Source organism: Hirundo rustica, chromosome 5, assembly GCF_015227805.2.
Source record: "Hirundo rustica isolate bHirRus1 chromosome 5, bHirRus1.pri.v3, whole genome shotgun sequence".
NCBI lineage: Eukaryota > Metazoa > Chordata > Aves > Passeriformes > Hirundinidae > Hirundo > Hirundo rustica.
Genome location: NC_053454.1, coordinates 28,011,144 through 28,027,999, shown reverse-complemented (window position 1 = coordinate 28,027,999; position 16,856 = coordinate 28,011,144). Strand labels below are relative to the sequence as shown.

The 16,856-nt window shown below is 40.8% G+C and overlaps 1 protein-coding gene across 3 annotated transcripts in view; it reads left to right on the top strand.

Annotated features, from left to right (window-relative positions):
- The window catches only part of DLC1 (DLC1 Rho GTPase activating protein), a 216,431-nt gene that overhangs the window by 168,617 nt on the left and 30,958 nt on the right, over positions 1–16,856 (top strand). The window contains exon 1 of one of the 3 annotated variants that reach the window (XM_040063973.1): positions 9,340–9,419. The exons of the other annotated variants lie outside the window; for them this stretch is intronic. Within the exon in view, the coding sequence (XP_039919907.1) occupies positions 9,407–9,419 (13 nt within the window). The 5' untranslated portion in view covers positions 9,340–9,406. Of the gene's footprint in view, positions 1–9,339; positions 9,420–16,856 lie in introns of those variants that run through there. 3 annotated transcript variants of the gene reach the window in all.

The window sequence follows — 16,856 nt, the reverse complement described above, 5'->3', positions numbered from 1 at the left end:
TCACCTCTCAGTTCCTCCTTTTGGTCTGTATGCTTTTCCCACATTGGGGAACCCACTATCCAACAGCTCTGGACCTTATGTTCTGCCTGCTCATGACCTGGGTTGGCCAAAAGAAGAGAAGACAAGGAAAAGATCTAAGGAAGGCACTTCTGCTTTTTGCAATAGAAGCTGTCTATGAAAGGGAAAATAAGACAAAAACAGATATGGAAGGAAAGGAAATAGAAAAAAAGAGGTGGAGAAGCTGGCAGTAGGTGAACTAAATACCCAGCATAGGTGCTACAGACAGGAAGATAAGAAATTCTTATTCAAAGTACAAAGCTTTTTATATGGCTTAGTGGGGGAAAGGGTGTTATCATAAGGCAATGCAGGAAGTTAGTTTGCTCTTTATAAACAGATGGAGCCCAAGAATCCTAGGTTAGCTAAAAGGTTACCTTGGTGGGCAGCAACTCATTACCTCAGAAGCAAATCTAAAGATGAACTGCCCCTGTTCTCGTTCTGTATGCTAGCCAGGAAGTTTCCCTCATGGTTCAAATATCATCATGAAATCAGCTAGCTTTGTGAAGGGCAACAGAAATAGCAAAGGAAATAAGCTAATGAGCATTTCTGTCCAACATAATGGTGAACACCAATGTGGGGATTTGGTTCATTTTTTACGTATTTTCAATTACATAATCCTCTCATCTTTGATATAAAACCACATTCAAACACATTTTTGGATATCTGGCTCATAAGTTTTTGACAAGTGAGATTCTTGCACCCTAGGCCGGGTGACATGTGGCTTTTATTTCCAAATTTTTCCCAAATACTTCAGTTCACTTCATCAGTTCAGAATTTCCATATTCTAAGCTGTTAGCATCTACATTTTTCAGGATATTTTTCCTAGATTTTTCTTAGTGCTAACACTGATTTACATTAAGGAGCTAAGAGGCAATCTTAGTTTCTTAGATACTAGGTTATTAAGTTTGTAAGGTCAATATGATATGCCCGACAGATTTTAAAAATCTACTGGTAAATCAGATGGAAATACATATATATACAATATACTGCCTATACACCTTTCAAGCCATTGTTTATACTTCCTGACTAAAAATCAGAGGCCAAGAGCAATGTTAATCTTGAGATCTGTAGTTGGAAAAATAAAGATTCCTCAGCAAAGAAAATTGAGAATATTTATGTACTCTAGTGCTGCTCATGAGAAATACAATTCTACTGAGTGATGTAAAGGCTCTTGTTATAAAATTCTGGTTTGAGCATGAAAGGTTCAGGATGTCTATCACTGTTAATCACTTGCCCCATTGATCCTAGCACAGGTATGTCCCTGACTGCCTTGAAGTCTCTGAAGCTGTGATCAAAAAAAAGCAGGTTAGCTCAATGAATTTTTTTCCCCATATTACTTTTCATGGACCCTTATCATTTTAAAGTGCAAGTCCAGAAATGATCCAAACCCTTGTTAGCACTGCATCCTGTAATGTTGTTCATAGTATTAACTTCATTTTCCATGAAGAAATAATCAGGTTCTATGTCTATTTAAGGCTTACTATTTTCTACCACTCATCATACGTGTTAATGGATCTTCAGTAAAATCAACAGAAACAAAAGACCCAGAAAATCCAACGGCAAAAACATTTTTAAAACATCAGATTATTTGTTCCACGTATGTAACTTTTCAGATATCCACAGAGAGCATCATATTACTGGTGCAGCTGGCCACTTGATGGCCATGGAAAATGAAGGGGGTCCCTCAGAATACATTTGCTGCTATAGTAAAGGTGTCATACAGAAATGTGAAACACTTGCTATAGAATGAAATAAGATAAACTTTGCCTGGTAGTAATTTCTTGTGTCTAAAGGTAACTCCAGTAGATGCATAGCTCTTACAAATTACTGTGCAACCACAGGCTTTAAAAAAGACCAGCTACAATAGGAAAGAATCCATTTCATAGCAAGTTTGATTTAAAATAATAGAAAGCAAGTATAGGGATTACTTTGTTGCTCTAGTGACAGAACTGTTGTAAAATTTAATATAACAGCATTTATATCAGTTTATCAGGTATACTGGGAAAAGAGATTTAGGTTAAAGCACTCCCCAATCACTGCTATCTGTATTTACATTTTGAAGGGAGGGAAAAAAAAAAAAAAAAAAAGACATTTCAGAATGTGGCAGAACCCTGATTTTTATTTTATTTTATTTATGATTTTTCATATATTCCCAGTCATAAGCAATAGGAGTTTGAGGTTTTTTAATCCAGAATGTAGGTATTCAAAACCTGCTCTGGGCTATGATTAGATATAAGAGATTTACTTCTCTCAACTGATTTACTGTATCTCTTTGTAAAATGATATGAAGACAAAAGTAAAACCTCAGAAACAAGGAGAATAAAAAAGGTAGCCCTTCATAATATGACAGTGTTGAAATATGAAAGCACACTAACTACTTTCCATGTTTCTTTTTCTTGTGGTCATGTAAGAGAATATGAGACTTTGTTTTTAAAACACAAAAGCTCCTATTAACGTGTCAGTCACTTCTATGCATTGTATCATGTTCACAAATAACATCAAGCAATACTTTCACTCTCTAACATACTGGCATAAAAAGAGAAATGCGGCAAGAGGGCGGAAGAAGCATTTTTCAGCTAAACTGACCATCCATTCAGAATTCATAATCCTAATTTTTAAGGTGATGAATGAGCACCCCAGCAATTCTGTTACTCCTCCTAATCCTCCTCAGGTCTTGAACCTGTTGACAAAGTCCAAACAGCCACTTCTTCCTGCCTGATCCCCTCCCCTTGCTATTGCTGGCTCTCATTCAGGTCAGGATCACATTTATCTGAGCAATATACACCTAATAAATCTTCTCCAACTCAGTTTGTTCTTGCTGGCACGACAGCTAGCTTCCCCCTCCACTTCTCTTGTCTTTCCTCAGACATCACTATGGGTGTTGACACTCTAGCAAGTTACTTAAGGTGCTCTTAAATAGCTGTCTGCATGTACACATCTCACAGCAAAAGGCAAGGTAATTGCTGCTATAAGCTGGGTTTCAGTTACAGTAAGCTAGAGGATGGGCATAGACAATGAAAGAAGCAGCCAAACTAGCAACCTGCAAGAGGATTTTTATTAGACATAAATAAAAATAATTTCATACAGTACTTTCCACAGTACTTCTCAAACACTTCGCAGAAAAAGTACTATTCTGCCTAATTTATCTAAGGAAAAATGAAATATGAGAAGGGGAATAGACAGACCAAGGCTGCCTCATAAGTTACAACAAGACTGTAGATAGGTATTTTGGATCTCAGTCTACTGTGCTGCCAAGAACAGGACTAAGGATTATGAATCTACTATGACTTACACCAGACCTCACTTTGCTCACTGGGCTTATTAACATGTGTTTTCTTCCCTGTTTGTGTAGCTTCACATGAGGTTAACAATACCTACTACTCTCCATGCTATAGCACCAGGCTAGTACCTCCCCTGATGGATGCTGATGTGAAATCAGCCATCACAATGTATGTGTTCTAGTTGCCACAGTTACCATGCTTTACTGAGTCAGGGGCTTAAAACTATTTCCTGAGTCCTGGAGATTTCCCCAAGGCTAAAACAGCAATAGTCTCTTTCATAATGGGTCAACTGGTCCAGGTGGGTGCATACGCTTATTTCCTCCAGAGGAAATAAGTTTAATGAATATAGAGTTCATTTAGGTAAAAAAGCCTTGGATCTTACAAAATGGAAGATGGAAGTAAGAAAAAAATTTGCTTTTGAAAAGAAATGTTTTATTGTTCATAATTTTTTTACTCAATATAATTAAAAATACTCCAAATCAAGGGAAAAAAAAAAAAAAAAAAAAAAAAAAAAGCCACCCCAAAACCTTTATTTCCTTTCCCTTTAGTCCTTTTAACTCCAGCCAGGCACTGCATGGCTGACACAGTCCCAGAGTCTCATGCTGAAAAGTCCAGCATCTCACGTGTAATATAACAAACACAGCTGCTTCATAAACCATTTTTTAACCACTGTTTTGACATGTTTAAGGCATAAGTCTTTCAGTTTTCATCTACTTTAGTGGGCAACTTACACTTACAGCTTGTTTAATGAGAGGTTACTGTTGTCTCTCTGTAAAAGGTGACCTTTTTTCGTCATCAGACTGGAGGTCATGCGTAAACAGAGAATGAGGTTTAAAGAAATGTATCTTAACATTGGAATTCCTTGGAAAGTGGTGATTTTAAAGGTGGAAGGTAAAATCTACTTGCTTTAAAAATTAAGAGTGAAGAGCAGGTTGATTCAGTAATGATATAGCTGCTGTCACAAGAACAGAGTAAAAACAAGAGCATTGTTCTGAAAAAAAATTAATTTCCCAGGCAACCCAAAGTCAAGCTTTATTTCCTGCCACCATTTTACACCATCATCAAGTTGCTCATCTTTTGATCATTTAGTAATATATATTTTGAGTAAAGGCATCCTTTGTGCTGTCTTCCTCTCACACTTGATTGCACACTATGATTTGCAAGCACAGAGGAGGAGAACTAGGGTGAGAGTCGGGAACCAATGTCACCTTTTAAATGACCGACAAAGAAAGGAGAGGGCACAGAGATGACTCCTGGTGCCATGGAGCTCTGCTGCCACACAGCCACCAAGGCAATTACCACCACCACACCTAGGGATGGTGCCTTGGCCAAGACAAACCTTCATTACAGCTTTCTCTAATGAAGTGTAGCAGTCAGTCCCCCGTAACTTGCATATCCATTAGGTTTCACTCACATAACGATTTTTACCATTTTCACCATTTTACACACATGCAGGGGTTTTAATCCTGATAATTTCAGGTTCAGATTACTTTTTGTAAAGCAGCGATTATGAATGCTGTCTTTATCAGTAATAGTACAGTTACTCTGATTTTTTCTAAATCTAAGGAAGAAGGACTTCTATGTGCCACAAGCCTTACACTTACTCTGGATCATCTCTGAGCTCTCATCACAGGTTGTCAATTCTAACTATGCTTCTCTAAGCACTTCTTCTAGATAAGATTTAGTTTACCTACTTTCCCTACTGTCTTGAACATTAAATTTATTTGGTTATTTTTGCAAAGGCAGATCAACTTTTTAAGTTAAAAATATAGCTGTTAATTGAAGGGAAGGCTGACAGCAGAAGATTTTGCAGTCTTTAAAAATAAACCTTCACCTGTGACAGCATCTTAACCACAATATGAGAAAGTTACCCTATATTCCACCAATTTCCATAAATCAATGTTATTTCACACAAGCTAAAGAGCTTACCCTCTCTGTTTAAAATGGAATGAAAATACTGATGTTCTCCCCTATTTTATTTTCCCATATTTATCAAATTGTATCTTTGTCAATTTAATTCTATCTTTGTCAATTTAATTCTATTTTTGTTTCTTAGTCTGTTGTGCCCTTATAGAATAGTCTTACTTAAATACAGTGTGAACTTGGTTATTTCATTTCCACCCTGTACTGTTGAAATCACAGTGTTTGATGGCATTCAAAAGTAGGCAGAAGTACAGAGCTAATACCTCTTGTTTTAAAATAGCTGCTTATATGGACCACAAAGAATAAGGCAAGGGTAATTTTCTTTATTGTTTTTACTGTTAAAAAAAAAGGGGGGGAACACCCAGCTGAATGTTGCCTGGGATCAGCTACAAGTCTAATATAAATGACAGGCTGGTAACATTTATAATAGTGTTCATTTTTACAGGAAGATTTCTAGAGCTGAGAGCCCATAAATTACATGCTGTAGAGCAGCGCCTCTGTGCAATATAGTGAATTTACTATGCATTTTGTTAAAAAGGATTTTGGGTAGATGCTTTCTTTCATTTTGTGATTCTCGAGTAGGTGAAATCATGTCTTCTTTGGAAGCAAGGCAGTTAGTATCACTTATCTCTACAAAGTGATAGTGCAAACACTCTTTGTCAAGAGGCCTGAACAATTACAGACTTCAAGTAATTACTTTAGGTAAAGTCAAGCGCTAGAAAATTCAGGCTTAGTTATTTCACTGACAATGGTTGGAACATGAAAGTCCTTTGGACTGTGGAAATAGTACATACAAATATACCCCAGTCGAGAGGGAATCCAAGCCCAGAACCAGAGGCCTGGAAACTTAGTTTGAAACTGCCCCATAATCTATCATTGCTAAGAGGATATTAAAACTAGCATTTAGAATTGCAGTCATGACAATCCTGTGTTTGTACTAGCAGGTCAGTTGACCAATTGTGAATTGGAACTTCTCTGTGTACTGCACTATTTAGAAGGATGACAGGGGTACAGTTAACCATTAAGGCATTTGGGCCTGGGAGGGAAAGCAGAGGACAATCAAGTCCTTATTATTAGATGCCTTCCTGCAAATCACTCCCTTATGCAGTTACAACAGAAGGAGAATTCACCTTTTAAACTGAGTAATTGTGCCTGTCGGCAACCCTTTACAATTACTTTACCATCCAGCAAGAGCTCATTGATTGCATCAAGGATAACAGTACTCCACAGAAACAATCCTCTTAGGCAGGCTACTTCCAAAATCCTGTGTCTGTCAGGCAGCTGCCTGCTCTTTGAATAGCCAGAGAGATAAAGATATAAAAATATTAAAGGCCAAAGCTCTCCTGATTTCACAACACTCTTTAAAGGCGGATCAGTGATTAGGGTGGTTGTAGCCTGTTAAACACCCATGCCTCAGATGGAATGCTCCTCTGAGCACGTTTCACAGCAAATTCGAGACTGGTGCCTTGCTTCAGCTCCAAAAACATGCCTGCTTAAGCAGCCCTACAGAATTCCAAGTTAAAATGCAAGCCCCAGTGACTGTGTGTCTTGGCGGTTGATAACAAACTACAATCAAAGCCTTTCTCTTTTAGATTACCAGCAAGGATCTAATCCAGGTCAGTGATAATCCCCCAGCATCTATTTAGCAATGATCCCAACAGACAGACTGCTCCATCACAAAAGTCACTGTTTCTGACATGGCTGCAGACACCGAATGAGGATGGAGATTCCTCCTTTACCGTGGCAGATAATTAGATTTACAAGTAGAATAGGAGTGCTGAACTAAAGCACAAACATAGTGTTTCATTGTCGGCATCATCATTAAATAGCATTCATTTGCTATTTAACAAAGTGGTAGAGAGGAGATTGATAATCCTTGATTTAATTACTGCATTTCCCATCTTCTTTGTCTGGGACACATTTGTCAAGTATTCACCAATCTTAACACTCACCCCTCTCAGAATCCTCAAATGAGAGTCTGACTTCAAATTCTTGATATGCAACTATCACACAACTTTCTCAATTTGGATTTTTCTTCACTATTGTACACATCTCCTCTTATATTTAGATTTTTTTTGTTCCCTTTCACAAACCCAAGTTCTCCCAACCTTTCCCATTTTTTCTGTGAAGTCCATTCTCTCCTCTTTCAAAAGCTTCCTGTGGGTCCTACACAAAAGCTTCCTATACAAAATGAAGGCTTGGTCCAGGAAGCAGCCTAGGCAGTTTGTGTTTACAGGAAAAAACCCTGATTTTTACATACAAAGGGTATCAAATTGACACTTGGTGGTCTCCTGGTTCCAACATTATTATTGCAATTTTTCCCTATATCTTTCTGGTAGTTTTTTTTTCTTTTTTTTTTCTCCCCTCCCTTTAAAGGATACTATTTGGAGAAATTTCTTCTCTCTCTCTCTCTCTTTTTTTTTTTTTTTCCCCTCCAGAAATTCAGACTGAAAATCACACACACAATATGCAAACAGGATATTTCATCTCGTCAGGACTAGTTTCTAGTCCTGACACTTTCTAGTCTACCAACTGCATAAAATGAAAGACAATACACACAGAAAGCCAATTAGATTGGGATTACTTTGGCTGCTCAGCAGCTGGGGCATAGCATATGTCTGTCTTCCCCATGCTAGAGTTAGGAATTAACATTTTACGTTCCTGAACTATCTAATAAACATATATCCTGACCTTACCAGAAACCTTCAAAATGAAGGTAAACATGGCTGTGCTAAAAAGTGCATGAGCCAGGTTAGATACGAAGAGGTAACTGATTAAGCAGGTAATTTATGTAAAGTTAAGCTCAAAGATATAGTGCATTTTCATCCTCTTCTGGGCTATTCAAGTAAATTAATGGCCTAGAGCTGTGTAGGGGTTTCCAGAAACAACACAATAATGGCCAACTGGCCACAGTTTGCAGCCTTGAGAAGCGGGAGATGTTTATTCTTCAGGAAATTGTCAGCTCAAGCATCTCATTATGTATACTTTATATCTGTATTCATAGTGCAGAAATGACAACTGAACATTAGAATAACACCAGTGAGTATAAAATATGATGTTGGCTTGGAAGAAAATGAACCAATCACAATCTTTGACAGGGTCCAGATATTTTCAAATTTTCACAATACCTTTTTCCATGCTTATAGTTTGGCAGCTGCTCAAAAGTACCTGGTTTGTGCCATTTGACAGTCTGGAATGCGTCAACCAAGCAACATGCATTCAAAAAAACTTTGCAAATTATAAAGTGGAATAAGTGGTGTAAGAAGCAACTCCCAGACACAGAGCTATGAAGCCAGGCTTTGCTTCACTATCTCCAAGACTTGCCTATCACTGTGCTGTAGTCCCCATAAGAAAAAAACACTTGTTTTTCGTCCAGGTTCAGACTGAGACTTTGCTGGTGCTCAGGAATTCTAAAATTTCACAGTGCTCCTCGGCACGATGTCTAGAGAGGGAGGGACCGGCATGCCCTGGCCACCCTGCACGGCTTGCTTCTGGCTGAAGGCTCAGCATCCCCCATGCCTTGGGCTGCTCAGGCCGTTCCAAACCCCTCCAATTTGTAACACCGAGGAGCCACGATGCCTTTTCAGTCAACTTTCTCTGTGTTTCCTGGAAAAAGGATTGAGAGCTTTGCTCGCTGCTTTTTGTGAACCTGGCCACCGCAAGAGCTGACAGCCATCAAAAACCAAAGGAACAAAAGGCACAGAAGGCTTAATGTCGTCTTTTACCGCATTACCTTTGGTTTCTGAAATTCCCCCGGACTCCCCAGACGAGCAGTGGAGGGACAGGGGAGAGGTGCGCCTGTGTGTGCGCGCGTTCATGTGCGTGCCCGAGCGTGCGCCCGGCTGCGAGCGCTGTGCCGGGGCTGTCGCCGCTCTGGCGTTCAGGGGCCGCGGCCAGGCACGCCCGGCGTGTGCCCGTGCCCGCGCTCGGGGGTCTCCGGGCGCGGGGGGGCGCGGAGCGGAGCGGGCCGGGGGCGGGGCGGCCCCGGGGGCGGGGGCGGTGAAGGGGCCGGGCGGGCGCTGCGCCGCTCCGCGGGACGGTGTCACTTGCGAGCCGCCGCCGCCGCGCAGGCAGGCGGGCAGGCAGGGACGCAGCCAGCCGGCCCCGCAGGCAGTGCCGCGGAGCCACCGCGGCCGGCGGAGACCATGATCCTCACACGTAAGCTCGGGGATCCCCTCCCGGCCCGTTTTGGGGGGTGGCGGCTGCGCGCCGGGGGGCGCAGGCTCCGCGCGGCGCGGCCGGCGTTGCCGGAGGGTGCCGTGGGGGCAGCGCGTGGGGCGGAGGGGGACGGGATCCCGCTCGCGTTATCCCGCGGCCCCCGGGAAGCGAGCGCTGGCAGCGGGCGGCTGCCCCTTCCCGCGGTGCGGCGCGCTGCGGTGCGGTGCGGTGCGCCCCCAGCCGCGGGTCGTGGCCCCGCCGCCCGTCCGTGTGCGCAGATGAGAAGCGCCGTCGGGGCGGCAGCAGCCCCAGGTGAGACGGGAGCGCTGCCGGAGCCCGACATTACTTCTGTGTCTGGGGAGCGCCCGCGGCGGCTGTGCTCGGATGCTCGGAAGCGCGGCCGAAAGGGTTAACATAAGCGCAGGAGCTGAGGTGCGGGGGTGCCGCGGGCGCGGAGCGCTGCTCGGGGTGCGGCCGCTCCCTGAAGATCACCGTGCTGCATCTTTCTTTTTCGGTGGGTTTTTTGTTTTGTTTGTTTTCCGTTTCGTCTCTCTCTGTTTTGGGTGGTTTTGTTTTGTTTTTTTCTTTTGTTTTCTGGGAGTCCTTGCGAGACGGGAACCGTCGAGTTCCTTTTGAAGTTTTCCGTAATTAGCCCGATGGCCTCCAGGAGCCCGGTGGCTCCGCTCCCCCCGTGCGGCGGTGGCCAGCCCTGATGTCACCCCCGGCGGCTTTGATCCCGGTGGAGGAGCAGCACCTCCTGCCAGACGAGCTCACCCCTACCCCCCCTTTTCCTTTTTCCCTGCTCGAGGAAAACAGAAAGGCGATGCCGTTTTCCAGTCTGTCAGTTTTACGTTCCATGTCACCCTCCCTTTCTCTGCAAACCACAGCAAGGACCTAGTTCCACCGAGACTGTGAAGTTGTTGAGCGATGTGTTGCCATTAACCTAATGAGTTCTGTTGCCAGTCAAGGCACTTACTATTGGTACAACAGGTTTCTTTCGGGCTTTTCTGCTCCCTCATATTCTCTTTGGGAAAATTAGAAAAAATAACTGCATTTAAACAATGTATTTGACTAAATCGGAAGGTTCTGCCTGATGTGTCATAGTCCTTAACATACCTGAATTGAAAGATTGCGGAATGCAATTTTATCTTAGCCATCAATTATAGATGTTTTTACTGTTGTTTTGTTTTGTTTTGTTTTTTTACAGGAGTAAATGTGATCTGTTTGAATTGCCCTGCCCTGATCAAGAAATTCCTAACAGCAGTTCAGTAACAGTTCTCTGAGTCAGGTTATGTTTTAAGGCTGTTTGTAGTGAACTTAAGGATGATAATAGGCAGATTTCTTATGAGCCTCTGAGTATGAATCTGTCAACAGCTCAGTGCCAGACTGATTCAGCATCTGCCTGGCAAGCAGACTGTTGCTGGCTGCCAGCACATGGAGTTGGTATTAGGTGTGTCTGTTGATTCTGCAGCTGTAGCCTGCTGTCTTGTCTTCTCAGGTATGATTACTGCTGTCCTCTAGGCATCCTGCTCTGCATCTACAGTAGAAGCAACAAAAACAAAAAGAAAAGGCTCAGATGGCCAGGAAGTGGGATGGATGTCTCTCAGATTAATGGGTTTAGGTTACTATGTCAGTTAGCTGATGGGATTGTAATTAGGACTGAGATTCTTTGACTATAGAATACAGTATATACAAGAGAAGATGTAGATACTGTTTTGACAAGTTTCTTTGCCTACAAGTTCATAGAAATCAGAGTATTTGGAGCTACCTTTTGTGGCCTCTAGGACTTTGTGATCCCATCTTCTTTTAAAATAACTTGGATAGTAAATTGATACTTTTTTTAATCAAAAGTGCATTGTTTTAAACACCATAAGGCTTAAACTTCCTACATGTCATAAAATGTAATTTCTAAGTGGTAGTTAACAGCAAGAACGTATCTGGTGGTTTTATTTGGTTTTATTTCTCAGTAGTCTAGTAGTCTGAATCACCTAGATTCAGTCTAGGATTTTTAATTCTTGAGTCGGGCCGTGCTGGGCCAGAGAGGAAGACTGATGCTACTCATGGAAACTCACAAGTGCCCAGTGTATTTTGCCTCTGGTAGAAAAAAGGTACTGTAGTTGTACTCATGCACTAATCTCAAATGTTTATATTAAGATTCCTAGAAAAAGGAGATGAGGTGGCTTGGTTTTACTTTTCTGGTTCTTCTGATTCATTACATTCTAGGCAGTGGTTTGTTTGAGGCATGTGAATTTACGAGTTCTGCAAATATTTAGAGATGCAGCTTGCACTATAAAGTGTTTTTTTTTCTAGGCAGAATACCAGAGTATGTTATGTTTGGGCTTCTTGGGAGATTCAGACTTCTCTTCCAATTCTCCTCTGATGGGAGTTGTGCTACTGGTTTGAGCATAAACACAATGCACCCTCAGTGGTTAAAAAGAGACAGAGGAAGAGAACTCATGTGCTTAACAGGATGGTCCTGTACTGTAAACAAGCACTTTTCATGCTTAACTATCCTTCCTAGCGACAGGAAGAAGGAAATGAGGCTATGCAAAAGGACCCTGACACATTTTAGACAATGCCAGACCCACCCTAGCATTCATACAGTATAGCCAGAAGACTTGGAGAAATAAAAATAACTTCAGATGTTTCCCCTTCCTTGTGTATGTTATAGAACTACAGCAATCAAATGATATGCAGTTAGCAGAGAATTTGCTGGTTTCATCTCCACTAAATAGAGATGGTGCCCTGTATAATTTATATATATTCTTTGGGTATCATTGTTCTTCTTACAGTTTGAATCTCAGTGTTTCAAGGTGAACCGATTACAAAATTCTGTATTTTCTACAGTAATGTAGTGAGTGTCGATATACAGTAATATTCGTAATTTCAGCAATTCCATGCATATTTCTTGTTTGTACCTAAGCAATCAGTAATTCTGAATGGTGCAGGGTATCAGGATTTTCTTGCATGTTTTTTGATGTCCAAAGTTTTTTGCCAAGTTTTTTTTCTTGGCTTTTTGTGTTTTGTTTGTGTTTTTGGGGGGGGGGGGTCTCTTTTTTTTTTTTTTTTTTGGGGGGGGGGGGGAGGGGTTGTTTGTTTGTGTTTGTTTTGGTTTTGTTAGTGGTGGTGGTGGTTTTTTGTGTGGGTTTTTTTTTTTGTTTTTTTTTTTTTTTATTTTCTCGTCTACTTTCCCTCTTTCTCCTATTTGAGGAGAAAAACAAATTCTGTCTTCAATGATGAGCAATTGTCATGAAAGGGGCACAGGACTGGGTTGTGATTGGAACTTTCTGCTTCTTTTTACTCTGCCATTCTTGCTGACAGTGCTACCCTATCCCACTCAGCATCTTTGAAATCAGTAGATCTGCTAGTACAGTATACCACTGGCAAAACTGGCAGAACCAAAAGAGAGTTGAGAATAACTTAGCCAGATAGTTGTAATTCACTCAGTTTCATCATCTGAAAGTTACAGATAATACTGCAGACCATTCTGAACTACTTTGGTGCCTTTAGAAGACCATGACAAGAATTTTTATTTCTTAGGGTGAATATTCTTTCAAATATTTTGTAGTATTTGTTTCCCTTGGGAAGGACTGTGGTAGGTGAGACAGGATCAGGAAAAAAAATTTCTGGTCTCTCTCCTAATAAAGACACAATAGGATGTCTCACTTATTTCTTTTGGGGCATTTAAAGTTTAAAAGGGTGCAGAATTCCATAGAATTGGGTTTAAATATATTTATTTTACAATTGTCTAAATCTTTCTATTCAAATGCAGTAGTCTGTACTTAGAGTGATTCCTGAGGAGATGCATGAAAGACATTTGCTGAAGCCAGTGGTGGATGCAGTTTGACATTCCCAGACCTGTTCTTGTAATTTACTGATATTTCAGGGTTAACAAAAAGACATGCCCTGCCCCCCAGTCACAGTTTTGCATTATGGGGATGTTCTCTCTGTGACCCTGTGGACCCACAGAATTGGATGCTCTGCTGACCACCCTTCCCTCTCTTCTCCATGAGTTCTAAGAACAGATTTCCTGTGCACATAAGATACAAGAAGCTTTCCAGTGTAAAGCTTCATGATCTGTTTTAACTTCCCTTCTTCTTCCATCCATATGAAATGTGACCATTAGATCTTGTACTGAGAGAAGCATTTTCGAGTATGCGGTATCACAGACAATACTGTGACTGTCTCTAATATCTGAAAGCAGGACATTCATAGTGATATTTGCTTCGGAAAAATCTGTGTTTATGTCTTTTATTCTGCATCAGGGAAGAATGCATTTGTCTGTCATGCAATTGGCTTATGCTGGGCTGTTCCCTGCCACTTATATTTTGTATCTAGTGTTGTATCACTAGGATGTAGTTGGGGGCTGGATCATCAATGAGGATAGCTGTAAATGGTTGTGATGTAGTCATTCTTCCATACAGTTCTTCCTACATGCGTGGGTAGTTTTGAGGTTGAGGCTTAACAAGCTCAAAGAAGTAACCGTCTAGAAAATCTGTTTTCTTTTGTATGAGCTATTGAGCCAATTCAGTTCTTACAGCATTGCTATTTCCTAGATCTGAGCAGGTAGCCCACATTCTGTTCCTCTTTTAGATGAAGTGTCTGTCATGCAGAGCCTACTCACCCTCGCCTCCCTCTGGGGCTGGATGAGCCTTTAGCTGAGTTTTGCGTACCACCACGAGCTTGCAGGCGGGGGCAATCGGAGGATATTAATGCTGGCCTTGGGAGTAGCAATGGTTAATGTTTGTCCTTCAGTATGTTCTCAAAGGTCATGCTAACCAAGTCATTTCTGAGAGAAGAGAAGGATAAAGTCATCTTCCATTTCCCACTCTTTGGAGGAGGATTTGTTTCTCACTCTGGAATCTGTCAACATGACCTCCATCAGAGGATTTGACTAACTGCTTTCTCTGCCCCAAATAATCCTCCTCCAAGACCACCCTGCGTTAAGCAGGCCAGATAAATAACCCACGTGCCCAATTATTTCTTGAGGGTTTTTTAAGTCACTTGACACCTTGTTCCTCTTCATCTGAGAACCTTCTTAAAAACAAGATGAGAGAAGACCATCTTTAACCTATAAAAAGAGTTGTTACTTGACAGGAAAACTGCCACATCAAGCTATAGTTTTCTGATTAAACAAAGTTAGTTTTTATCTTCAGCTCGCATTGGTTTTTAAATTTCTTTCCTAATTCTCCTTATATGCTCAAAATGAAACAAACAAATAACACAAACAAAACATCAACAAAACAAAAACCGATTTAGGAATAAATTATTAACTTGAAGTGTAAACCAGGAATTGTGATTATTCTTTTGTGTCCTAGAACACGCTTTCCCAAAGTCTTCAACAAGGAATAAAGCAGCTAACCTTGGGCATCTAGAAGCATATTTAATGGTGTGAAAATAAGCAGCAATTGCAATCTGTTACAGAGTGTATATGGAAAGGGCTTGACAGACACATGGGAAATATCCTTTATTTCAGTAGCCCTTTATTAGATCCCAAAATTATGTTGATTTGGTGCTTTTCAGAGCTAATCAGTTGTGCTTGGTCCTCTTGATAGAGGGAAGGACCTCTTCTTGCCAGCCAGGGCAAGTTGTAGAAGTGGTGGTTTTGCCTTCTCTGACCTCCTGCCATTGGGCACTGTCCTTCCTTGTGCTCTGATGAAAACCTGGGTTTCTCCCCATGGCAAAAATAGTGAAACTGACCCCATTTATTCCTGCAAAAGTTTTCTTGGATTTTAGAGACCCACAGATCCACACTGGGAGAGTCCTAGTTAAGTCCTCTGATATTTATGGATGCTCCCATTGATTTTAACAAGAGTTGGCTCAATCTCTGAATGTTTGAAATATTTTCAGTGTTGTTTCTCTTTTTATATTTTGAGCTGTAAAAGTTCTGAAGTGATTTTGATATGCTGAAGACTGTGAAAAAGAGGTCCAAGTTTAATAATTAGATTTTGATCCACAAAAGCAGTATTGTGCTTGCTGTGATAGCAAGAGTATTAGTGAGCAATTAGAAGTACTATATTCTGTAATTTGGTATAGTTGGGAAAGAAAATACATACAGCCAACATACCTCTGTAGATATTCTGGAAACTAGTCATATTCTTTTTTTTTAAGCTTTCACCAATAAGGAAATAAAGAAACTTAAATCCTATCCGTGGAAGTAACAGCCATTTGCTTTTTTCAAAAGTTCTGCTGACAAAAAAAAAAAAAAGGGTATTCAAGCTTCCTGCTTTTTTTTTTCAGAGAAAACATCAATATATGATCTTAAACATCTGTTTCCTTACTTCTTCATCTGTTCCCACACAAATTCCAAACATACTCTGTTTCTTCTCCCAGTGTCCTGTGGTTTATACATAACATCCACTGCATAGTTACTGTCTTGCTTCAAGGCTCTGTAACTTGAAAAAGCCAGTCAGTCTCTAGTTTAACCCAAAGCCAGCAGGAGACAACACAAAGAATATTTTTTTAGTCGTCATCATATAGTTGTGGAAGATCTGAGTAACATTCATCACTGTTTCTAGGGGTTTTGTGACTACAAAGCAGTGTATATATTTGGTGTCATATATGGTTTCCCTCAAGAATTTGAGTTCCTCTCGCCCCATCCCTCTGAAAGTTTTTAATGAGGTATTTTCTTAAAATTGTACATGCATCCATAGTGGCTTAAATTGATTGCTGAGGCAGGCAACAGTAAGTGGAGGTCACAGCCTGTATCATTTGACTGTAGAAGGCAAATGGAAGCACAGTGAAATATAGGAGCACAGGATCAAAAAAGGCAGCTGCAATTGCGAAATGTAGCTTGCACTTTGAAGGTGAAAGGAGGAAAGTTACTCTCTTGGGAAGGTTGTTAGCTTTCACTTCAGAATGTGCAAGCTCATAATCAGTTCAAAAGCTGTGCTTTATATTCTCTTGATCTCACTGGTTCTTCTAGAAATGCAACCTTCAAGGACCGAATGTGTTTGTTAGACTGTTATTCTACAACACTTGTATAAGATTAGATTGTTCTCTTAGAAGCAGAAAAAATTCAAAATGTGTTAAAAGTTTGGCAAGAGCTTTTAACAGGATTTTCAGAATGATGTAGTTTTTAGTGGTTGAACATTTATTGACAAACCTCCCAAGTTTGTGTTTGAGAGCATTATCCTTATAAAATGCTGTTCTTCAATAATTATATTTTTGCTTTCTGTAGTCCTTGCTATGTGCTCCTTTCTTGAAAGCTGTGGAGCACTAAGTTAATGATACTGCCTAAGGAATATTTAACAATGCAAGTTCGAGAAAAAATTGATTTATGAGAAGGAATTTAATTATTTTCAAGCAACAGTCGCGTATCTTCAAAGCGAAAACCATCTGAAGCCATGGACACGTAACAGGCTTACTCTTAGGAAGTCAGTCATACTGTCCCAGCTTTAAAGGGCTGCGGGCATATGACATTACGCAGAACTGATT